Source organism: Pyrgilauda ruficollis, unplaced genomic scaffold (assembly GCF_017590135.1).
Source record: "Pyrgilauda ruficollis isolate IOZ18807 unplaced genomic scaffold, ASM1759013v1 scaffold4, whole genome shotgun sequence".
Taxonomy (NCBI): Eukaryota; Metazoa; Chordata; class Aves; order Passeriformes; family Passeridae; genus Pyrgilauda; species Pyrgilauda ruficollis.
In genome coordinates this window covers 14,672,909-14,698,022 of record NW_024525489.1, presented here as the reverse complement: position 1 = coordinate 14,698,022, position 25,114 = coordinate 14,672,909, and the positions used below count along the sequence as shown (strand labels likewise).

General features: G+C 42.5%; 1 protein-coding gene across 1 annotated transcript; it reads left to right on the top strand.

The window, feature by feature from the left end:
- Positions 1 to 320: 320 nt before the first annotated feature.
- SRD5A2 (steroid 5 alpha-reductase 2) lies at positions 321 to 24,599 on the top strand. The gene is made up of 5 exons (XM_041477211.1): positions 321 to 611; positions 20,853 to 21,016; positions 22,783 to 22,884; positions 23,805 to 23,955; positions 24,492 to 24,599. Exons 1-5 carry the CDS (start codon positions 328 to 330, stop codon positions 24,556 to 24,558), a joined length of 768 nt encoding a protein of 255 aa, XP_041333145.1. The 5' UTR covers positions 321 to 327; the 3' UTR covers positions 24,559 to 24,599.
- The last annotated feature ends 515 nt before the right edge of the window (positions 24,600 to 25,114 follow it).

Here is a 25,114-nt window from a genome sequence, read left to right as displayed (position 1 = left end):
GAATGGGACAGCTCCCCTCCGGGCAGGGCAGGAGAGAAGGATGGAGGGGGACAGCTCCCCTATAGATGGGACGGGAGGGAGGGAGCGGTACACCTTTGGGGAGCGATAGCTCCCCTTTGGACGGGACGGGCCGGACCGGGCCGGGAGGGAGGGATGGAGGGGAACAGCTCCCCTCCGGGCGCCTCGCCCGCTCCGGCACGAGGGGCTGCGCCCTGTGACGAGCCCGGGCGCTGGGAGGCAGCGCGGCGGGGCGGGGTGACGGCCGCGGCTCTAATAAGGCCGGGGCTGGCGTGGCCGAGGGCTGTTTGCCCCCGCCCGCCCCCGAGCATGCAGTGCTTCCCCGGGCTGGTGCTGGCGCTGAGCTCGCTGCTGGGCGCCCTGGCGCTGCTGCAGCTCTCGCTGCACCTGCGGGTGCCGTCCCGCTACGGGAAGCACGAGGAGCGGCTGTGCCGGCCGCGGGGCCGGCTGCCGGCGCGCTGCGCCTGGTTCCTGCAGGAGCTGCCCTCCTTCCTGGTGCCCGCGCTGCTGCTGGCGCTGCGCAGCCCGCCCCGCCTGGAGCCGCTCGGCTGCCGCCTCCTCTGCTGCCTCTTCTGCTGGCACTACTTCTACAGGTACCGCCGCCGGGCACGGCTCCCTGCCGCCTCGCCTCGGGAAAGCAAACCAAGGGAAGCTGCGGGAACGGGCGCAGCCGGAGCCGGGCGGGCGGTGCGGCCGGGGCAGGTCCTGGCCGCAGCATCGCTCCCGCCCCAGTCCGGCTGGACATCCGCGCCCCGGACTCCGCTCGAAGCGTAGGGACCGGCCGGGTGGGCATCTCTGCCCCAGCCCAGCCGCCGGGGGAAGGAGTAGGGGATGCTTGAAGCAGGGGAGAGGATGGATGCTTTGAATTGTTGTCTTAGGAGGAGGGAAAAAAAAAAAGAAATAAAGAAAAGAAAAAAGAAAAAAAAGAAGGTTTCACTAAGTTGAAGCAAAGGTTTGGATAAAACTCATCCAAATATTATGTAAAGGTACATAGGAAGCGCGTGTTTCGGGCAGGAGAAGAGCCGCATGTGCGGCGCCGGGAGCAGCGGCGGCCGCCGAGCGCAGCCGTGGGAATGCGCGCGAGGGTGGGCGAGGGCAAATCCAGGGAGCGCCGGGAGCGCACGGCGCTGCCCGCAGCGCGGGGCCAGCACGGCCAGAGCCACGGCACCTGACTTCGTTCTTTATGCTCAATTCGTCATCCCCGCTCCGCTACTGAAGTACAAATTTGTGTTGGTTTTTTTTTTTTTTTTTATTTTTTCTTTTTAGAAACCTAGTGTTGTCAGAGTCAACGAATGCTGTAACTCCAATTAATTCTGTATTTACTGATCAGGAGCTCAATAAATAGTAGAGTTTCTATCCAGTGTTGGTGATAACTTTGAAGAGTTACTACAACTGTCACCCAGTTCTGCAGACAGTGGGACTTGGTTGTGGAAAATATCACCAGAATCCATCTTCTGCTCCACTTCCATTTTCTGTGGAGTTCTTTCATGAGAAAGTTGAATTGTGGTTATCTGTTTATGGAAAAAAATGGCTTTTATTCACAAGTGGCAAGTGCATGTGAAAATGTTATGCCATTATGTAGTAAGGAGCAATGTAAATTCTGAGGCAAAACCTTGACTTGATTTGCCTTTTTCCACCACCATTCCTATATCTGCTTTTTTGTTTTGTTTTGTTTTGCTTGCTTCATAGAAATAGAAAACATTATTGTAATATTTGATCAGAAATAATTATTTGCTACTCAACCAAAATCAATACATTGAAAATTCAGTTGCAGTATCTCTACAAATAGTTTAGGGGTAGAAACTCAAGCGAAATCTTGTTCTGGAGAAATTTCAAACAGAGAATGGTTTACATTGCTAACACTATTTTAGACGTGTATTTGTTATCACTCCCATTGTCTTTGCTGCAGGAGTCAGCTCTAGGAGACACCCATAACATATTTGGCTTCCAGAAAGCTAGATGTATTGATTATATGTAGTTATACAGAATGTAGTTTAATGCATTCTGTTATCAAGAATTTCTGATTGTTTGAGAAACACAACTATCAATGAACACCACTAAACAACTGAAAGAAATATTACCCTACCACTATGCACACATCTATTGACTCTGTGGCTTCTTTTCCAAATTTACTGCTAGACTTAGGCAAAAGCACTGTGTTTTCACACAATTTCTTTCCCCGACAGTTCGGGAATCTTCTCATCTGTCGCTGGAATATCCTTCTTGTAAAAGTAAAAACCCTCACTTAACGAAGTCTGCATAAAAGTTTTCTTTCTAATGCAGCATGTTACTCCAATATTATTCTCACAGGCTGCAGCCCCTTCTCACACAAGCCATTCTGACATTCTGCTCAATCAATTAATATTTGAAATGTTGTTTTAAATATTGATACTCTGCTTATATGTAAAAGAACAGCAAAACCACAAAATAGGGATTTTTCTGGGTTTTGCCTGACAATACTGTAGGACAGGCAGGTTATTTGAGGGATCCTTGGTAGAATTACCTATGGCCACATGGATATGTTTATGATTAGAGCCTTCTTGATAACATGAAAGTTTTAACAATCAGCTAATTGTTATCTACAATTTCTAGCAGGTAGGATAATTTATTGTTACATAGAATTTTTTAGCCTTTATCTTACAGTTGAACAGAATTTCTGCAGCTTTCTTCTTTTCAAGACTTTTTAGCTACCTAGATTTTTTAGTCCTTGGACCCTCTGAAGGTTGGGTCAAATTCTTAGCAATCGGTAAGTGGCACAATAACTGTAATCTGGATTAAGCCTTTAACTAAAGGAATGGGATTTACTCAGTCTTTGGAGGAAGACGACAATGATGGAGGAGACATCCCTCACCTTTGGGCATTCACAGGTTTTGCCATCCAGAATCAGCTCCAGTCTAAGCCCACCTGCAGCTCCTGGATTTTCTAGAGAGTACCTCATGGGAATTTAGGCTTCCCTGTTCCATGCTAAGTGCCACCATATCCTGGTGACAATGCTGGTGGGAAAGCTGTCTTATTGTAGAGCTGAAAAAGGGGTGGAAAGAGTGCACTTACATATTATGTGCGCTTGCATATTACGGCTGTTTGCCTATAAAATGATGCTGAATAAATCATATTACCAAGGGGTAATGGTGGCACTGCGTTAGAAATTCCATTGCCATACAGTGTTTGAAAAGAGGTTCAGTAATTTGACATAACAGTCAGGACCTAGTTTGACTTTTTGGGTTTTGTTTTGTTTTGTTTTTAATTTTATTATCTTTACTTGGAATAATCTAACATCAGTTTTAAGTACTTCTGTGATTAAACTTGACTGCAAGGATAATAAGTAAAATGTTAAATCAATCAATAATAAAATTGCATTTACCTAATGGGTGTAGCCTACTTCATTTTCTGACTTTAAAATATTGAAATGAATAAAGGTGTTCCACTCTTAATCATAAAGGTATTTTGTTAATCCACTCCTAGTTTTACTACTGATCATCTGGTATGTGTACTTAAGCATTCCTCTGTGTTTGTATGAAACATTTTCTTTGCATATTGTTGCACAATTTAGTGACTTCTGTCTCTCCACAAGGGAGCTTTTGTAATTCCTAATCTTGTCTCATCTGCTATAGCAAACATACATGAGGAAGGGAAGTTTTCATCAGAGGTATGCTCAGAAGGACATTGCAGTCCATAATGGAGAAACACAGACTTCCAAAAGACTGCTGTGCTTCTCTGTTCTGCCTTCCCTTATGTTCTAGCCAGCTGTGTTGCCCCAGTAGCTCCTTTGAGACTGAAGCACATATTTCAGAGTAACTTCAAGTCTTGGTCTGAAGACCCCTGACAATGAAAAATACGCCATTTTTTAAATGGAAAAATCCAGTTATCTTCTAAATTCTTTTACCCTTACTTAAACAGGTTTAAAACGTCTTGCTTAGATTTGAGTGGTCTTGATTTTTCTCCCAGTGGGCCTTGCTCCTTCTGTCCACCCTGTACTAATTTAAAGCACTCCCTAGTGTCCTTCAGTATTCTCTTACCATGATATCACTTACATGGCACTGGATCATGTTTTAATTTACTTGTTACAGAGCTGTCAAGTCCTCTGTGAGCATCAGTTTGATCCAGATAATATAGGAGCACATGATCATATTTCTGGTGCATTAATTACCACACATGATGTTGTATTTATGCTGAATTTATGGGTTTGTGGTGGATTTATGCCAGATGTAGGGGAACAAACATTACCTGATCTGACACAGAGTTAGAGTAGTGCAGACACATGATACTTTATCCGACATGAGGTTGGTCAGGATAAAATTACCTTTTCATAAATTTAGGAACAGGTTTAAGCCACCATAATTAACTTGTCCTGCTTTTGGACATGTTGTCAAATAGCTACAATAAATTTTTTTTATTTGAACGGAGGTATCGTAATGTAGATTTATAATACCACTGAACCACAGCAGACCCTCAATGCAAGACTTTTTTTCCCCTCTCAGTCCTCAGATAATTTCTGTGGCTTTTTTCCCGTCTCCTTTTTTTTCTATATCCATTTTAAAATGAAGACATCAGTGTGTGATGTATGATACAGTGCCAGAGTTGTAGTAGCATGCCTAGAGATTCCTGTTCTGCCATCCTACTCTGATGTTTACAGATTGGGAGAGCTCTTTTCTGTTTGGAGTCATAGAGGGGCATCCTATGTTTCCAGGCTACTTAGAACACTCTGGAGCTGGTGTGACCCAGATTGTAACCAAGGTTACAATCTATTGCTCCTTAGGAGTGGTTTTCTTTTATATCACTGTATTTCCTTAATTTTTAAATAACTTTTTAATATGGGCACACTGCTTAGAAATGCTGTCCTGCTCACATTCATATTCACTGAATAGAATTTGTGCCATGGGCCAGCTTAATCAGTAGTAATTTTGTATTTATTGTCGGGCTCTTGAAGAATATGCTGGAGTGTTGAAGGGACCACCCTAATACTGCTCTGGAAGCTGGGTTAACGCTGGTGGTGCCTCACTGACAAGGACTTTGGAGGACCTCTCTGCTGGCCTGCAGGAGTCCTGAGAGCCAGTTCTGGCACGGCTGTGCCCCATCCAGCCCACTGCGGGCAGAGAAAGGAGACGGTCACCTGCGTGCTGACTGCTGGCCAGAGAGCCAGCCCTCCCTAGTGCTGCCCAGAGCAGAGACTTTCTGTCTGAGAGGATTCAGGAGGGAGGGGATGGAGCCGGGAGACCGCCCCTCCATCCTGCCTTGTCCAGTGGCCCGTGGTGAGCCGTGAGAGCAGAACGCTCTCCGCCTTTGCCTGCCGCCGCTAGGCAGCAGCCTCTCTCTTTGTGGCTTTCAGGAAGGGATGAAGGCAGCCTGCTGCTGCTGCTGCTGCTGCTGCTGCTGCTGCTGCTGCTGCTGCTGCTGCTGCTGCTGCTGCTGAGGGGAGCACAAGGAAGGGAGGAATCCCAGCCCCGGCCTCTTTGGCTGCTCTCCCGAGTTAGCCAGCTCTTTGTGTCCCAACGAGCGCTTTATCAGCACAGCGTGGCATGAATTTCGTCAAGCTCAGATGCTCTCTGGTGCTAAAGATAACATTCTTAAAACCGGAATTATTTGGAATATGAGAAAAAAAAAATCGAAATCTGAGTTTTCACGTCTGTTTCCAGTAAGATCATAGCATCTTCACTTTCACAGGGTAGGTTCTGTGGTTGCAGGGGCCTCCAAAAGTGATGGGGTGGGAAGGTAGAGAAAAGGAAGAAGTGAGAAAAGAAATGACTGCCAAGTCTGCCATCTGTATATGCAATCTCTGCAGAAAGCTGGTCATGAGCTGAAAATGATGAGTGGTGTAAGATGTAAGTACAGGAACACTTCTTGTGATAAATGACTTACAAGTATTTTACTTTGAAATGCAGTTTGTAATACAGCCTTTCCTGCTGGAGGGGCCGTGCTGGGAATGCCAGCAGAAGCCCTCAGGTGGCGAGGAGAAACCCGTTTGCTGCCCTTCCATTTTGCAGTCCAGCTTCAAAACCAAAGGTGGGAAACACAACATGCGGCAATGAGAGGAAACCTTTGCAATCCAATCCCACATAAATCTTCATTCTGCATTTCTCTTGCCAGTGAGGAAGACGGGGTGGTGAGGGAGCAGAGGAGATGCCACCGTGCACAATAGCAGCAGGGAAGGCCTTGTCACACTGATTTATGAAGATAATCCTGAAGACAGAGGTGTAAACGACAGGGTGCTGTATTTGCCCCTTCTGTGCTGCCCTTAATAGCTGGGGGCACTAGCAATTTAAAGAGGCATTTCAGTTTCAAAGACCATCTAGAATTACATTTACTTGTTTATTTTCTTCTCTTGCAAATTTGTTTTCAATCAAGTAAAATCTTTGTTTTCCATTTTATTCAGTTAATATATTAACAAACCAAATAAATGAAAAACAATGCTGTTTTCATTACTGGAGTGAACCTGAGAGACAGTAAGTAATGCTGCTCTTTGAGAAGCAGCTGGATCCCCAGACTCCCCTGTTTGGAGGTGACCCATTTGGTGTGCCTGTAGCTGGTTTTCTACAAATTGACATACTTCTAAAGAGATCAGGGAACGCAGAATTTTGTGGCAAGAGAATGAGAAGTGAGGAGCATTTGAAAACTACATCCTCACATAAGTTTTTAACACTTCTTTTGGCCAGTTTCCCTCTCTCTGGAACTAAGCTGGGGGGAAGAAAGAAAAAGGCTCGTGCTCTCCCCTGCTCTGCAGAATGCAGTGCCTGCCTGTGCTGCCTGGTTGGTCAGGCAGGTGCTGTGTTTACCTGGACACACCTGGACTGGCCCTTTTTTCAAGTAGGAATACCTACTTGTGATCAGTAAGAAAAACAGCTCAAGCCTCCAGAGAAATGCTGAAGGATGGAGGCTCCAAATGAGTAAGTTGTTTATAAATTAATATGCTCATAATTTTTAGATGTATTCTGTATTAGTTCATACAGAGCTTTAGTTACATTTTTTGAAACATGAAGTGGACAAACAGAAATTAGATTAAGTTTGAACAATATTTATGTATTTAAGTGGTGAATATAACCAGACCAGATAATAACCACTAGGTCAAATAGATCCAATCCAGAGATTATTTTTTCTCCCACAGAAATAGTTATTTTATCTTTTGGTCTTAGAAAGTTACCATTATTAAGTGTCAATAACTAAAGACATTTCTATTGTTGGCCTCTTATAACCTCTATAATTGATCTCCCAATACAAAATCTGCGGGTATTTGACAAGTAACAAATCCTGTTCTCTTTTCCTTCACCTTGATGCTTTGGAATAGACCCTGACCAGATTCCTTTTGGCTTTCACCAGCTACGCAGTAGCACATTTGCATCCTCTCTCCTGCTGTTTGGCCTTGGCAGTAATTCTAGATCTATCAGCAATATCCCTAACAGAGGCTGCCCATTTGCTGTGCCTCTTCTATGTATTCCTCGCTCCCCAGGCATCCCAGTGCATTACAGTAGTGCTAATATATAATTTCTTCTCTTCAGTGAAAATACTGGATTCATTGCTATTTTTATCCAGGTTCCTCAGATGAATGTATTAATAGGCAAGAAAAGCATCTCTTTGCCTCAGAATTGTAAAATGCTCATGTACCTAGTAGTGGTGTGGAGTTTGCTTCCTTGCAGTCTTCTCTAGCATTATGAAATACCTTCCTAAATCTGCTCTCAAAATAGAATACTATCTGATTGCCTTCCTAACAATTAGCACAAATAATCCTATCTATACACTCCTTTCCCAGTGGAAAGTGGGCTAACATTACAGAAACCTATTGTTTTTGCCCAGCCCAAATTGTACCCATGCGATTTTTCCATTTGTCTCTTGGTCTGGGAGATTTTCTGCAGAGATAACTTAAGAGTTTATCTTTCTTCACTTCTTTTCAAGACAACATGCCTCTTAGGAGTATCTCTGTATCAGATGCTAATTCACTTTTGCTGCTTTGTTATTACCAGGCAGCTTTAAATGCACTAAGGGGTGTTCATGCCTCCTCTGAGACCTCACTGTTGCTGTTAATTACAAAATGACTTGGTGGGTGTCAGTCCAGCCGCTCTGCAGGGAACTGTCCAAACTGCAGTCCCAGGGCAGACACCTGAGTCCCAGCCACCAGGACATCACCACGGCACGGGAAGGTTGCTCTGATCTCCCCTGTGTGAGGTTTGAGCCCACCCCCCAGGAACTTAAAGCACTTGCTATCCTGTGAGCTTAAATCCTTTAGGATGATAACATTCTGAGCTCCAAACCCCACTGGGCTTTGGTAAGACTGGCAAGGATCTGGTAAAGGTCTGGATTTGCATCACCACATTCCTGGTGTTGATATCAGAAAAGCAGAGTTATAAAGGGTTGTACTAAGACAGAGACAGAAAAAAAAATTAAATTATATACAGGAGTTTCTGTAAATGTGTTTACTTGAAAATAGTAATATTTTTACCAAAGAAGAAAATTATTTGTTTTAATCATGACATGTCTGCAGTATTCCCTTACTTGGGCTACTCTTTTAAGTGGGAAATAGAAGCCAAAAAAAAAAGTGTTAAGGTCCATTCCATATGCCTAGTGGGAAATTTGTGATGGATTGTGCTCCTTCAAGATCCACAAATCTGATTTTTTTATTTCTTATCACAGTAGAGGCAGCCATTAAGGAGGAAGTAGGACTTTCATATTAAGCCAATAAATATTGTTTGACAAAAGGATACACTTAAATAGCCCCTTTGTGTACTCAAAAGCTTGTGTAGTTAAGGAATTTGCCAGTTTTATGGAGCTCCATTAAGAAAAATAAAATAGTGAAATAACCTCCTAGTAGTATGATTATAAATCAGTGTCCATCCCAGACATTGCACATTTCCCTTGGTGTAAGTTATATTCTTGGTATCTCCTTCAAAATTAATTTTGGTCAAGAAGAGTTATGATAAAGAAATACTTTCAAACTTAAATTAAGAGACAATTCTTAATTTATACATCTCACAAGTGTTCTTCTCTGTCCAGAAGATGATTTAAATGTGGCAGATGAATTGATCAGTAGGGTGATCCTTACTGAACTTGGTAAAATAATTAAATTCATGTACATCTCCCCTATTTAAATGTAAGAGCTGTGTTACTCTTTGCCGACCACTCAGCTGACATTCTAATTATTTTTGCAACATCTCATTTTTAGAACAATAGCAATGGGATTATTTTGTTATTTAAAAAAAAAAACAAAAACAAAACCAAAAAAAAATACCTAAAACCCAAAAAAACCACAATTAAAATATTCATTAAAATATTCCATGTAGGAAAATGGGAAAAGACAACTCATAAGAAGAAAAAACAGTAAATTTTTCTACAAGTCCAAATTTATTTTAAGAACCAGCTAAATTCTATCTAGCTGTGAACTTTTGAAGCACCAGTTACTACTGTATTAATACCTAAGGATGGGCAGAAAGTTTCACCATTCCTAGGAAGGTGTATCTAAATGTGACCTTCAACAACAATGAAAAAAGTTCCTGTTTGAAGGAAGCTGCATTTGACCTCCTCCTTCCTAACTATCCTTTATAAACCCTTTATATACCCTTTATATGTAGTGGAGTAGCAACACCCACAGCCAGCTTTGGCCAGGTATAAAATACCATTTTGCTTACAACAGTGATAGAGTTCACCAACTTAATCCAGAACCTGCCATGCTGGGAGACTGCCTCCCAGAAATGGCTCTGGAAAATGTCACCTTATCAAGGTTGTCTTCAAAGAGATGTGCTGTCTGCTAGAGAAAGAGGGTTTGCCTAGGGGACATGCTAAGGAGCAGATGAGTTCCCAGGCAGGACTTTGCTGAAGCAGATCCAGAGGCAGGGTGGTGACCTGCAGATCTTTGGCACACTGGTGAAGGTGGGCTGGGTGACTTTCCTACAAAGGCAAGGCTCCTTGATCTAGGTAGCCATGTCATCATTCAGGGTGGGCAGGAAGGCTACAGAGAGCTCTGAGTAAGTTAGCTGGGCTACCCCAAGAAGTATAGTCATGTTAGCATGGTCTCCTGCTAGAGATGCACGTGCAAATACCTCCAGACGGCGTGGTCCTAAGCAAACCTTCCAGTCACTCCTGTCACACACCTGGGTAGGACAGTGCATGGACCTCTATTAAACTTCTGCTGCTCCTGAGAACAGGAGAGGAAGAAGTGTTGAGAAATGGCAGAGAGGAAGAAAAGTACTTGCATTACACCACTGAAGGTTTTTTTGCCTGTTTGCTTCTCTTTAGAACATTAAAAAAAAAAAAAAAGGATCATTAAAGCATTCACATTTTAAAACTTGGCCCAGATTAAGGTTGCTAAAGTGAGACATGCCTCTGACTCTTCCTAGGGAAAGCAATTTAAACTTGGCGGAGTTGTCTGAGAAGTGCATTTGTATCTGTTCAAACACATAAAGGTCGTCAGCTAACATTTTTAGAGTCTGTTCCTCTGGTTCAGCTGAGGCTACAAGCAGGACCACAGAATGTGAGCCTGCAATCCAGCCAAGTACGCTCTAGGCTGGCACTGTAGGGACAGAGCAAGGCTTTTCTGGCTGCTGGGATTATCAACAGAGAAGAACTAGTCTCCTAGCTGGAGTTCTGGCAACATGGATTAGGAAAAATACAACCTGTCTTGAATGCAGAGAAATAAAAACCACTGTGAGGTTTACAGTCAGGGCTACAAGGTGGGAAAAGACAGAAATGTCAGCTGAAAGAGCACAGGAAGGGACAAGTAGGAGAGTTGTCAACAACAGCTAGGGCAGTAGTGGGGCAGGAGTGAGAAGAAATGGGAAGGAAAAGGTCATGATGTGAGAGGGCAATATCCAGGTATCAAGAGATGATGCTGACATTACGCTGAGTGATTCACTCAGCAGCTTTCAGTGTCAGGAAATCTTTTGACATATTTTGCCAGGAAACAGATGATTGTGACTCAGAATCAGCCCATGGGAGTTTTTCTTTAGGGGGAAAAAAATAAAAGGCTTCCAAGTCCTCTGATTATTTTAATGTAAGCACAAACTCAGGATCTGACCTGGCCACTTCAAATTTTTTTTCCTCTCTATGTGTATGTACTGCCATGAGTGCAATGAGATCATAGAGGTTCAGTATGTTGGCTGAATATAATCTGACCAAGATTTAATGTTGAATAAGGATAGATTACCAATTGCCTGTCTTCCTTTGGTCATTTCTCAGGCCCACAGGGGCAATTTATGGAAAATAATGACACTTGATCTGATAAGTGCAGTCGTAAGAGCACAGATCTGTGCATCCTTGGATTTTGTGCCAGTTTTTATGTAGACACATCCTTCTGTTCTGCTCACGATCTCAACCTCTGTGAACTCTAAGAACTCTGCTCCAGTGGAGTGGGGAACTTTTTGAAGTGCACAGCATAGTGTCTGATTAAGTTACTGTGGCATGTATTTCACACTTTTGGCAGACTCCCACAGTTTAGCAATAGGAACAAAGTGATCTGTTTTCATAAATATCAAGTGATTATTTCTGAAGAAGAAAAGCGGGAGATACCTTTGGCTGGCTAAGGCTTTGACACACTATTGCTTAGATAAAACAACAAATATTCTCATAACCTCTAAGTACTGTTGCCCTTTAGATACTCTCAAGCAGTAGAGGTAATCATGAAGCACTGTGAGATCTGCACATTTGTCATCACCACAATCCATCTAGTCAAGTTGAACTTTAATCCCCATACAAGTCATCCTGTCCTCTAATCCCCATGAAAGCACAAATCTGGACCAAGTTTAATTAGGGTTTCAACTGTGATAGCTGGCCTGGTGCTGAGTCCATCAGAGCCTCTCTCTGGCTAAAATAGCATTATGTTCCCATTCCCAGGCAGTTCCTGTCCACATACAGTCCCCAAATTTTCTTCTCATTCCTGATGGGCATTTGTCTAGTCTGTCCTTGACAATTGCTGCTTATTAAGTTTCCTAGGAATCTAGTAATGTTCCAATGCCTCACTGTCTTTCCCTGATATCTAAGCTGCACTTTCTATACACCTGTTCAGGCCTGTTGCTTCTTACTGTGCTCCCAGTAGACGAGGAGAATGCTTGACTCCTTTCTTCTTTGCAGGAGCTTTTTATACAGTTGCAGATCGTTATGATGCAGATGTTATGACTGGTTTTCTCTTAGTTATTTTAAAGAGCCCTGAGTCCTTCAGTCTTTCCTCACATCACACTTCCTAGACCACAGCTGTTTGTCTTTGGGCTGCTTCCACTTTGTCTTTTATAGACATCTGGACAGAGTATGATTTAAGCTCCTACTAGCTCCATGCAAAGGGGAAAGATTACCTCAGGTATCTCCAACAACAAATTTTAACATTTGCCTTTTTCAAAATAGCCTGGCTTATTTGCTCATGCCCAGCTTGCCATCTACCAGCATGCCCTCTCCTATCCAGCCCATTTTTCAGCTTATCTTTTACATTTGGTCTTAGTTAAGTGTAGTATTTTGCCATTGTCTTTATTGAATTAAATCCACTGTTTTAAAATTATCAGACAAGTATTTCAAGACTATTCTAAACTCTGGTCTTCATTCTTGGTGTGCTCAGCATCTCTCAAAGCCATGTCAGCCACAAACATTGCAAATATTTTTTCCCCCAGAGGCATAATATTAATGAAAAACCTGAGCAGTACCAGAAGAGTCTTTTGCAGAACCTCCCTCAAAAGATCTTTCTAGTTTGATAGCAAACAATTGTGAACTATTCCTTGATACAATTTTTCAATCAGTTTATAGCCACTTGACATCTTCTAAACCAGGAAACTCCAAGTTATTTATAAGGTTGACATGTGAGACAGTGTAAAAAAACTGAGGACAAGACACAGGACATTGTCTGCTCCTACCATCCCTCTCTTATGATATATCCAATTTATGTCAATTCCTTCACTCAACAAACCTGCTTCATGAAAATAGGGTTACCTAAGTCATGTATGGAAATGAGCCCCGTCCCCTGCTGTTACAGATACGCAGGACTCTGAGTCCAAGAGGCTCTTACAGGTATTACTGCCCAGACAAGCAGTCAATCAGGCCTCACATTCTGCACTCCCCTGACCTGGCTGTGTGGTGTCTGAGGACAAACTGTGAGTTTGTAGGGGATGGTACTGATTTCAGCAGGGATCTGTACAGGGGATGTATTCCCTTTGCTCTATTAGCTCCACTTCACCTTCTTTGGCTATGAAAGACAAAAGCACATTTTAAAAAAAATCCCCATCTTTCTGATGAATATGCCAAATTTGGGAAGGAATGGTGAGAAAGATATTAATATCTGGTTCATCTGGCTCTTGCTTCAGTTGCCTTTGCTTAAGGGCAGTCAATCCATTCTTCCCTTTATTTAGTTCAGCTCTCATTCTGATCTTCTTTCCACAATACAAACAAAAATGAAAAACATAAGTGGCTGGGTAATAGCAAATGAAAATAAAATAATATTAAAATTAAGAATATTTCAAACCTATTTGGTGTTTATACCAAATTAGAATCATTTAAGAAATACATATGCTGGTGTAAATGTATACTGAGTGTGATTTGCTGATGGATTGTGACTTGCAGAGGCAGCTTGATAGTGCACCAAACCCAGCAGTTCTGTTCTTGGTGTCCCTTTAGAAAATGCATAATAACTGAACTACAGTGTTTTGATCCTATATCTGCAAAACCAGTACAATGCTTTTCATGATCAAATGGCTTTTTACCAGAAGAATTCTCCTTTGTTGGTTCTGTCTGGATGCTGGTAGTCACTGGGAGACACCAGATTTTCTAGTGACATTTTCAGAAATAATGGGAGAAAATCAAGAGGAGTAATGAAGCAATTTATAAACAAAATTGCAAAACACTTTTGAAACCTGGCCACTGTTGCAGTGAATTTAGAAGAGGAAAACTTTTTGCCTTGGAGTCAAGCCTACACAATTATTTTCTACTAATTAAAACCAAATACCCTTTTAAAGTTCTTATTCCTTTCCTTTTCCCTAATTTATTTTGCAAGCACTTATATTTCATTAAATATAGCACATCTAATAATATCTGTATGCAATGTGAAGAGGACTAAGCTTTACCTATAAACTGTATTTATCCTCCTTACTTTGCTAAATGGACAGCATACTAACAATTTATATCAATCAATGAGGCATTACTGACTAGTTCTAGCTGGTCACAATGACTAGTTCAGGTGTTTATAATGTTGGAACTGAGTATTACATAGCTCAGATTCCTTAAATTTATCCAAGGTCAAATGCATCGTGGTTTTTTTTTTCCTTCAATGATTGACAGTGATATAGAAGCACCATTTTTTAGCCTTTCCCATCAGATACACATGCTTTTGAAAATATTTTTTCCTATAACCCCCCTTGATTCAAAGGCAGCTGTAAGAAACTATGCTTTTCTGACCTGTCGCCAAGGTTTCAACCTGAAATCTCTTTTTAGCTCTGTGGCCACAAGTCAAGTGCAGTTGCTGGTTCCTTTGACTGTTCTGCAAGTGCTGTCATCCATGGTGTCAGCCTTCCTGGCACAGCAAGTACCACTCTGGAGCTTTACTCAAAAATGCTGGTGTTAAGCAACTGCTAATCTATTCTAAGGAGTTTATCATCTTTGAGATGTTCAGTTTGTAGAAAATGTTAGATGAGTCATGAGACGTTATGAAACCCTGAAGGTATCATGCTGGATTAGAGCAGAGGTTCCTTCACAGTCAGCACTCTGTCTTGGCAGATCATTCAAAACAAAATGCAGTAAATGGTGGTCAGTTGTCCTCAGCAGCTGCTACCTTCTGCCTCTCTTCAATGGAATATAATCTATCCCCTGAAATATAAGAATTAATATTAATTCCAAATCTTTGTCTTCTCATTATTAAAGAATCTGCCTTTGTCTGTAATTTCTGATTATCCTCCTTCTCCCAGTCCTACCCAGCTCTTTACTTCAGTTTTTTCTATATTATATTTGATAGAAATCTCATTGCATTCAACCTAATTTCCTTTCAGTATCAGGACAACTGTTGGTCACAGCTATTCAGCTCTCCCAAATAAATTATTTTCTAGTATTGTGTGTTATTTCTCTTCTGAAATAAGTTTATTCTTATTAGTCTTCAGTATAAGTTCAGCAGCCCTCATGGTTCAGTATGGCAGTCACTTACAAGTCTCTTCTAATTTTCCCACTGAATGCTACTGCATTTCTGATGTCTTTGCATTAAATCAGTGCTGCCCAGGTTTTCTCTTTCCCACTGCCTTGCTTCTCAGGAACTCCTTGAAACCCAACTATGGTGCCATGTGTCTCAGGGTTTGCTCAGTCCTTCTCCCATCCCTTGATCAGATGTGTGCCTCTACCTCTTGGCCAAGAAAGATGAGTCTGCTCCTGCCAGAAGTCTTCATCAGTCCTGGACCTGACGCTAAGAGACCACAAAGAAAGACTGTCCCTACAATAACAGGCTTCAGGTTGAATTTATCTTGGAAATGAACCACAAATATCCCAAGGATAGTAGATTGACCCAATTTTTTTAGATAGACTCCTCAGAAATTAACCTGATATGGCAGGTTTAGAATTGTTTTATACTATTGAATTATAAGATTTTAAATCATATATCTGTCTTTCTTATTCCTTAAATTATAGCCACCCAATTTTGTCCAAAGATTTTTGGAGGAACATGGAAGTAAGGTATTGCATATGGAAAAATATTGCTGTCTTGGAAAAGAGAGTTCTTTCCAACTTTGTTTTTGTCATCACTAGATAGATAAATCTGCATGATTAAAATAAAAAGGTAATTCTCTTGCTCCCCTCACTGACTCTGTTCAATGATTTAAGATGAGCTTCCAAACTGGGCCACAGTCCAGGAAGTGATTACAGTTACCTGATGGTTTCACATTGTCCAGTGATGCAGGGATGAGGAACATTCCTGTCCCAGTCAGGAGATGTGCCCTGCAGCTGGGATCACCCAGTGGCACTCACAGCCCACACCTTGCAGTGGTGGGCTCCTCAGGCAGCTCTGGCTGGGCATCAGCTCCAGAAAAAGAGCTCAGCTCCTGGATTTACAGCTTCCTTACACCAGGAGATGAGACACAGCTGCAGTACTGCAGGAGATGAGGTGTGCTGTCTGTCCTGCACCTGCAGAGGGTATTGCCAGAGGCTGGATGGGCAGTGCATGGTTCCTGCCTGCTGGCATTGCTGGTGTGTCCCCTGTGTGCACCCAGATTTTGTTCCTGAGTTTGTGACAGAGTATGTCTCACTGTGCAGACCCTAACAAAAGGGATATGGTCCACCCTGCACAGTACAAGTAGCTGCTAACAACCTACTTTTCCTCTAAATATTCCTGGCTGATGATGTTCTCAGTCTGTTGCAGAGTAAGTGGGGAAGGGAAGGGTAAAGCATCTCAGGGTAGGATGTTTGAGGAGAGGAATATGACAGGTGAGGAGTTTCTACCTGCATTGTGATGCTGGGGCATCTGTAGATATCATGATGAAGAAGGGTTAAAATGCTTAATTTCACTTTTGAAAGTATTTTGGAGTATTTTCTTTTACTTTCCATTTAAACTGATAGCAAATTAGCCTGCTGCTTGGAACTGAACTTTTACCCATCACATTTGTTTTACCCCAGTCTGGGATAACTGAAAATTTTTAATTGGCCACAGGAAAGTTAGGTGCCAGATTGTGTCCTGGTGTGGACTTGACAGATTTCTCCTATAAATATCCAATGACATATTTGAGTTGTGTGTAACAAAACTCAAAACCAGTAAAAGTTTAAAATTACCTCAGAGTGCATTTAACCTACAAATAACCTACAGAATGGGGCTTAGAAAGTATGTGCAGACTAATCAGCAGCAGATGTCTTTGGACATCTCATTTGGCATCCATAACGCTCCAGAATAATTAGAGGCTTTGTGTAAGTCATCACAACCACCCCAAATAGAAGTCCATCATGTTTGTGAACAACTTGAGCCTTTGTCCAAGTGGTGAGGTATGCTAAGGGTGCCAGCAGCTCCCTAGTAAGGTGATTCCAGTGACAACCTATGGTGTTAATGGTCAGTGCAAAGAGAACTGGTCTGTAATCTCCCCAGGTTTGGACACCAATCTTGTCAATCTGTGCACAAAAAAGAGGGAAAGTAATTCCATGGTTTGATAGCAGGCCAATCCTTTCATGTCTGACTGGTCTGTGGTTAGTGTAACACAAATCACAAGGTTTTTCTTATCACCTGAGATACAGGTATTTGTACAAATAAGAAAATGAAAACAACCCCATGAGGAAGGAGGGGCAGCAGGGTCTAGAGAACTGTCCTCTACTTAGAGAGGTCTTTGTTTGAGAAGGTACCAGTAGAGTGGTGAGAACTGCAGACAGCACCTCAGCAAGGAGTTTTCAGGGAGCTTGAAAGGGGGCTGCAAAATGGGCCCTCGATGGAGCAGGGTGTCTCACCTGCTGCATGAGCCCTGCAGCAGCTGCACAACACCCTCCTGTCTGTGTTTTCCAGGGTCAGCTCAGTGTACACATGAGCTGGGAGCTCCCTGAGGGCATCACCCTCATGGGAGGGCTTGGCTGCCTGCCCTGACCTGAGCCACCAGCTCTCCACACTTTTTGTACATCTGGGTGGGACAAGAAAGGAGCCAGAGCACTTCCCAGGCCACGGGAAGTGGTTCTCAGGCACTGTTTGGCACTTTGGTTCATCCTCACCAGCCATTCAGGGCAGGCCCTGCCACCCAGAAAATCCCTGCAAGGACTCAGAGCATTCCTGGTCAGGAGAAGCCCATAGCTCTCTTCAGGAAGCTGGCCAGGGTCACAGGGGATGGGCCAGGGCATTCAGACCGTGCCCCAGCATGAGGAGGACAAAGCTGGGTTACGGCCAGTGCCTGCCTTCAAGGAGAAAGGCACCACATCAGCCCTGCTCACCTTGCAGTCTTTCTGCTTCCTAGTCCTTTGTTCATCCTGGTTAGACCCAGAAGGAGGAGGTCCATCCATGGCTCTCTCTGCCCAGAGGCACAGATGGGCAGACACAGCACAAGGCTGGTGGTCCACAGGCCTGGAGGGAGCCATGTGTCCTCCATTCTTGGCACCCCTGACCCAGTTGTCACAGGTGTGAAACACCTTGAGCTTCCAGAGTGATAAATGAGCTGTTACTGTCTGAAATACTGCATCTAGGACAGCATTTGTGAAAAGATTTCCACCTTCTGTGGAAAGAAGAGCAAACCTATACTTTCCCTGGGTTTAGGTGAGAGTATCCAGAGTTTTGAAGAAGGTGGACTAATACCTCTAAGATGAAATCTGATGCAATGTCAAATGATTTTCTCTTCAAAACCTGTTCTTTTGGAAAATAAATGATGGGGAAGAAAATGAATAATACATTATTCATTCATTTAAAAAGAAGCTGTTGGCAATGGTTTAGTCAGATGTAGTGCCTTTGGCTGGTAAAGATAATAAAGGAGTAATGAATTAGTCATCAATACCGCACCAAAAGTAAAAGGTCAAATTTGTCATTGGACTAAAACCAAAAGGCCAGATTTGTTCTGTTATTCTAAAATGGTGGTCCTCAGGTCCTTTTTGGTTTTCACACTGCAAAATAGTTCCAGCAGAGCTTCAGAATCTTCCGTGGAATATTTAAAACTATTTAATGTCCCTGCTTTATCTCTGTTGCTTTTCCAAATCTCATCAGGAATAGTTTGTGCACCCTCAACTAGCCATGTAGTACAATCTCATACAGAGAATTGAATCTGGCCTCTGGTTTAACAGACCCACAGAGATTTCCTTGGAGAATTTGTTCCACAACAAAGATTCTTGGATGAAATCCTGACTTGGATTGTCCAAACTGCTATGAGGCAGGATTACAGTGATGCCAGGATTTTACTGCCTCAACAACTAAACAAAGCTGGTGCCTCCTGGCTCCCCTGCCATTGTACTTTTATTTTGCATGCAAGTTCTTTCTGTCCTGTATGCACTGCCTGGCAGAGAGGTTTGTGGCCTCCTGTTACTGCAGGATAAGTCACCTTTCAAGGGCCTATAACCTTTACAGCAATAGCAGCAACAGGAAGCAGCATGTAAACAATTAGTTTTTCTGGAACCTGAGAAACTCCTGTTTGCTTCAGCTGTAAAAACTCAGATGCTCTTAAACCTGACTGGTTTTGGCAAAGGATAAAGCAGTGCCAGTCCTACTTGAATCTGCTGTATAAATTCACCTCCTAAATAATTTTGTGTGGTCTGCATAATTCCCTCTTCTATACAATTTGCTGTCTTCAAGCTTGCATTTGCAATTTTCACACTTTCTCTCATAACTGTTCAGGTCGAATTTGTCAATATGACTTCAACAGCAGATCAGAATGCTAAAGCTGGCCTTGCTTACTCATAACTCCAGCATCACATTCCCAAAGGGCAAAGCCAGTAATTATTGGTAACATTACTCAAAAGAGCATTCCTTCCCATTCTGTAATAAATATGATAAATGTGATACCACTATCTGAAGAATATTTTCCATACCTCTTACGTTTTTCTTTCTTTAAAAATATTTAGCACTTCTGCATCACAGCTGCCTTAATTGCTAGAAGTCTGCCTTGCTTTGGAAAGCAGTGAATACATTAGCATGCTGCTGCTTGTACTCTGCTTACTCACTTCCAGACACAGTATGAGTTAATCTAGATTTATAATATTATGAGATTTTATGCCTCAGCTTGCTTAAGTTGACACTTGCAACATGGGATGTGAATTATTTATCAGCAATGCTTATATACTGGTATGTTGAGCACCATCCAAAGCCCAAGAGGGCAAAAGAAAAAAATTCAGAGTGTAGATTTTTCCACTTACAGAACTTAATTTGCCAGGTAAGAAAATACTTACTAAAAATGAATATAACTTCTTTGTTTCACTCTCCCAGGGATGATATGGATTGCCCGAAGGGTCAAGGGGGATACTCCCACCTGAAGCAAACATATATAAAAATTAAAACTCTACAAGCACCAATTATTTGCTCACACAGATGTTAATGCTACTGTGAGCACAGATGTTGTCTAAGAAAGCCCTATGTGCTGTAGCTGCATGGAAATCTCGGTGTCTAGCATATTAAACTTATGGCTGTAGCTCTTCTTATTTTAAACAAAAGCTTGAAAGCATGGAGGGGAGGCAGGGACTGGAGGTAAAGCAGCTCCCCAGGCAGGGAAAACCAGTGCTCTGCCCCTACACTGAAGTGTCCAAGCAGAGCAGGACAGAGCTGTTGTGCGTTAGAGATGCATGGGGGTCTCCTTCTGAGTGAAGTGGGAGAGGCTGGGACTGGAGATTTCCTCTTGGGCTGTATACTGCAGGGGCTGAGAGAGACAGAGGGGTCTCAGCACTGCCTTCAAGCCCATCTGCCACCATGGGTTAAAGCCCTCAGGGATCAGAAATGTCTTCTCCATAACAAAGCTCCTCCCGATGCTCGATGCTTGTGGCATAGTAATCCTTGTTTGGAGAATCAGTATTGCAGTTGGTGCTGCCCTTCACAAACATCCGTGATGTCTGAACATCATGTCCCCATGTCCCTCCGCAGCAACCAATCCTTGCTTGGCCCACTGGAGCATTAAATCAAGTCTTGAAATGAAAATGCAGTTTGTGGGCATGAATTCCTCATTTTCACCGACAAGCGTAGAGAAAGGTACAAAGACATTCTCAAAGCATCAGTGAATCTGGATGAGCTTTCTAACTTCCCACATTGGGTGCAGTCCTGAAGGACCAGAAAAAGATGTGTGTCTGTAGGATTTCATGTTCGAAATAAATTGCTGATCTTTATATTGTTGCTGTTATTTTCAATTTTTTTGTCTTTATTGACCTATTTTCTACTTTGTGCTTTGTCCAAGTTTTTTTCACTACAGCAGAGAAATTGCAAATACAATGTTATCATGAGCAATGTGCTGACTTTTTTTTCTTATCTACCTTAGGACATTTATTTACCCTTTCTTCACTAGAGGCAGACCTTTCCCACTGCAATTGCTTTTCTTTGGCATGTTATTCTGTATCTATAATGGCTTCCTCCAGGGGTACTACCTGATTTACTGCGCTGAATACCCAAACGATTGGTGCACCGACATCAGATTTACATCAGGTAATTACAGCTGCAGGATTCCCAAGATCTAATCTCCAAGCAATTTGTAAGCATTTTGAATTATGTCCTAATCTTCAGTGAATATGTGAGTCAAATCTGTTGTGATGGAAATCAGCATAAGACCTGCTTGCTGGCCCAGATAAAACAAGTAAATGTGCAGTAACTTTTTTTTTCCTCCTAGGCAGCCACCTTTAAAGGTATATCATGTTATGTGTTAGCCTCAAATCACGAGCCTTGTTTTACTGACACCACTCCAGAGCCTCCTGCTGCTATGGGCCATGGAGATGCAGTCTCTGGCACAGGTGCATGGGGGTGTGCCCTTGCTCAGCCAGAAGTGTGCACCCAGCAGTGGCTGTGTGTGAGCGCAAGCTGTGGCTTTCTCTTCCCTGCCAGGGAGCTTTGCACTCGATGCAGCTATTCTGAGTGAGAGAGAAAAGCAGGGCAAAACCCCAGCATGAATAAGGCTTTAGGGACAAAAAGCTCTTTTTTCTCATGTAAGGCACGGGGGAAGATTAGAGATCATGCACAGTCTGGTTGTATGTTAATACGATTCCTTTATATTCCATAACTTAATAGCCTAGCTACATTTCACCCTGTAAAATCTCTCAAAGAATAACTGAACAGGAGTAGTTAGATGGCATTACAGATTTGGTACTGCACAGAGAGTGGTTTTAAAAGTAAACATAGAAATGAGGATTAACATGGAGGTCTGAGGAAACATTTTGGATATGACAAGTACAAACTAACCAAGGTACTCTGTACCGTTTCAGACCATGGATGCAAATCCAGTCTTTTCAGACAGCACCACCTACTAAAAATTCTGGACATTGTTTAGTAAGACCTCACATATCCAACAAAGAAAACACCATATAACTTCATTTTCATGATAAATAAAATACATATTTAATGTTAAAAAAAAAAAAAAACCAAAAAAGAAAATCAGCACTAGCAGTACTTGAAATACTAAGGAAAAAACAAACAGTATATTCTTCTGCTACAGACTGTTGCCAACTTTCTGTTGCTACTGGAAATGTTGAAGTTTTATCAGCATTTAGTCTTTTATCTATACATTGTAGTGCACACACTATTTCTTTTCTTGCTTTCCCATCATTGTCAGATCTGGTTTTCTCAGTGTCCAACATGTCACAAAGTGAAGGGCATGTCACCTGCAGACTTTCTCCATCAAATGCCTCTAGTTTTTCAGTTAAATGGAATCTGGTCAATGGATGACTGTGGCCAGATAATGTCAGCATCCTTCAGCAAGCACCTGCTTTCCATCCACAGCCAAAGCTCTGTCCAGGCAGCCTCACTGGCAGTGAACTGAGAGGTGCTGAGATGTAGGTTCCTTTCCCAGTTCCAGTGCTGTGCTGGATAACTCTGTGTCTCTGTGCTCCCTTTTCCTCAGCAGTAAAATGAGGGGTTTGGTACTTGTCTACAGCTCAGTGCTTACTCTGCAGTAATGTGCACAGCTGTGGCTGGCTGTCATCAGCTGTGGTGGCCATGGGGTACTTTGTGTCCCACCATGAGTATTCAATAAATGGGGACTATGGTCACCTGGATGTTCAGCTGAAAGTGCTCTGGTGTCACCAGTCACCTTCTCCTGTTCAGTAGCCTTCTTGGTAACATCTTTTGACTTGAAAAAGAATCCACCCACCTAACATTATGACCCCTATCTGTCTGCTGCAAAGACAAACCTCACCCATGAGCTTGAGCAGGGATATCTAGACAGAGCTGCCTTTCTAATCCATTTCTTGTTGGTTTCTTAGGCCTCCTCTTATTTCTGCTGGGAATGGGAATCAACATTCACAGTGATCTCCTGCTGCGCCAACTGAGGAAACCCGGGGAAGTCACTTACAAGATTCCTCAAGGTATATTCCTATCCCCTCTTCCTTGAAGGAAGTAGGGCAGCAGAAAAAATAATGTTTTCTGACTGAATTCACAGGAGAGTGACAATAATGCCAGAGAAGCTGGTCCTGCACAGGTATTTGGTTCAGGTGCCCCCCCAAGCTGCAGGGACTGGTGTGAGCTGGCTGCAAACACTCCAAGGAAAGCAGCAAGAGTATCTGGAAAACACAGAAGATTGAAGTGGACACAGGAAGAGGATTTTAGCTTTGCAAAAGGCAGCTGCAAAGAAGGAAATAGTCTTCTCCATGCCCAGAAAGAACTAGTAGTGGACTTCTTACGGTGCAAAAGGTGGATTCAAAGTGTAAACTTTAGGGGAAAATAATAACACCAAGGTATTGAACTGCCTTTCCAGGAAATGTCTAGCTCTGCAGAGCAACATGGATTGGAATCCAAGAATTTCTTGGGCTTGATATTGACTCCTTCTGCTGGCTTGTTATGGATGGTGATATGTCTCTCCCAGAGTTTTTCACCTCCAATATTTACCAGCCTCTTGTAAATGTTGTGAAAAACTGAGATCCAGATTTTGCATTCCCCATAGGTAGTGAAGTTGCAAAATATTTTTGGGGCATAAAAAGAACTGACTAATGGTAATTATTATAATTTAAATCTAATAATGGTCTTTCTTAAGTTATTTTCCAAATGAAATTATTGTGAAAGTGCTGGAAACTTCTGAGTCAGAATCCCCCTTGATTCTTGTTTTTATACAAGAATTTCAAGCAAGATCCCCCTTTGCCATGGCTCCACTGGCTTCAGGGAAGTGCATTTAGGTTGCTGCTATGGGCTGTATAAGAAAGGGTACATATTCTGCTGCTGGCTTTATGTGAAAGAACCTTCCATGTGCAGGAGATGACTGTAAAAATTAAATATTTTTCTGTTGCTGCAGGAGGACTGTTCACCTACGTTTCTGGAGCCAACTACTTTGGAGAAATTGTGGAATGGTTTGGTTTTGCCATTGCAACCTGGTCCCTACCCGCCTTCGCCTTTGCCTTTTTCACTCTTTGCTGCATTGGTCCACGTGCTTATCACCATCACAGGTATCAAACTGTTCCTTGCCATATGCTGCTACTTCCCCTTGGAATGCAGTTTGCAAAATGCGAGGGAGGACTAGAGCCAGGATTTGGGATAAAACTGAAATCTAAAGCCATGTACAGGATGTGTATTGGCTTATTTGTGCAAGGCAAGCAATCAGCTTGCCCCCAGCCTGACAGTCATAGGATGTGACCTGAGCTGCATCACTGCTTCCACCCTGCTAAAGCCTCTCTTTACTGAGCCTCATAAACCTGAGCCTTTCCTAAAGGTTTCCCTTGCAACCTCTGCAGTCCTTTGGAATAGATATGCTCTGAATCCCAAAAATTTCTACTTTAGGCCTGTTAGAACTTTAGCAGTATTATCAGTTAATGAAATAACTGGGTGTAAATAGTTCTGGAGCTGCTCTTCTGCAGAGTTACACACCGAGGTAAAAAAGAAAGGCAGCTTGGAGCAGTTTTAAGGTTCCTCAGCTGATCTGTATTGAAACTGCGCAGTTTCCCTCTATGTATGCAGGTTCACTGTCTTGCTTATTTTCTTTCAGGTACTATCTCAAGACATTTACGGACTATCCAAAATCAAGGAAAGCCTTGATTCCTTTTGTTTTTTAATGATTGAAATATGGACTCTTTGTTTTGTTTTTATAGGATTTTTTTTCCAATTCCTAGTTTTAATGCTAGGTCTCATTATAATTAATTGTACAGATGATGTCCCCAGGATTGTAACAGACAAGAAGGTAATTTGGAATGGAAGTTCCTGTTTTAATTAGAGGGGAAATTGCAGATAGCTGTGGGCAAAAGGACTCCCTAAAAACATATTTGCTTCTCAGTGCAGTTCTATCTATGGAAAATAAATATGTACGTGCTTTGACATCAGGAAAAAAAAGGCTAAATATTGTTGCAGAAAAGTAAAAAATAAGCCCATTACTTTGGGGGAAGTCTTCAGCAGCCACTCCAATTTATAGCACTTCTGCAACTGCTCCTTCCTGCCTCCACGCTGCAGCACTCGTGCCCTCGCTCTGCTGGCAGTGCCCTGTGTGTTTCCTCACTTTAAACCAGAGAGGGGGGGTCTCATTTGCCCCTAAAAATTCCTCAGCCCATTGTTTTTCATCTAAAAGCCATCTTAACTCCCAGAAACACAATGTAACAGGAGGGAACTTGTGCTGGC

Coding starts and splice junctions, on each gene's coding strand:
- SRD5A2 (XM_041477211.1), top strand. CDS start 328: ATGCAGTGCTTCCCCGGGCTGGTGCTGGCGCTGAGCTCGCTGCTGGGC. Junction 21,017..22,782: donor CGACATCAGATTTACATCAG/GTAATTACAGCT, acceptor TTGGTTTCTTAG/GCCTCCTCTTATTTCTGCTG. Junction 23,956..24,491: donor CGTGCTTATCACCATCACAG/GTATCAAACTGT, acceptor ATTTTCTTTCAG/GTACTATCTCAAGACATTTA.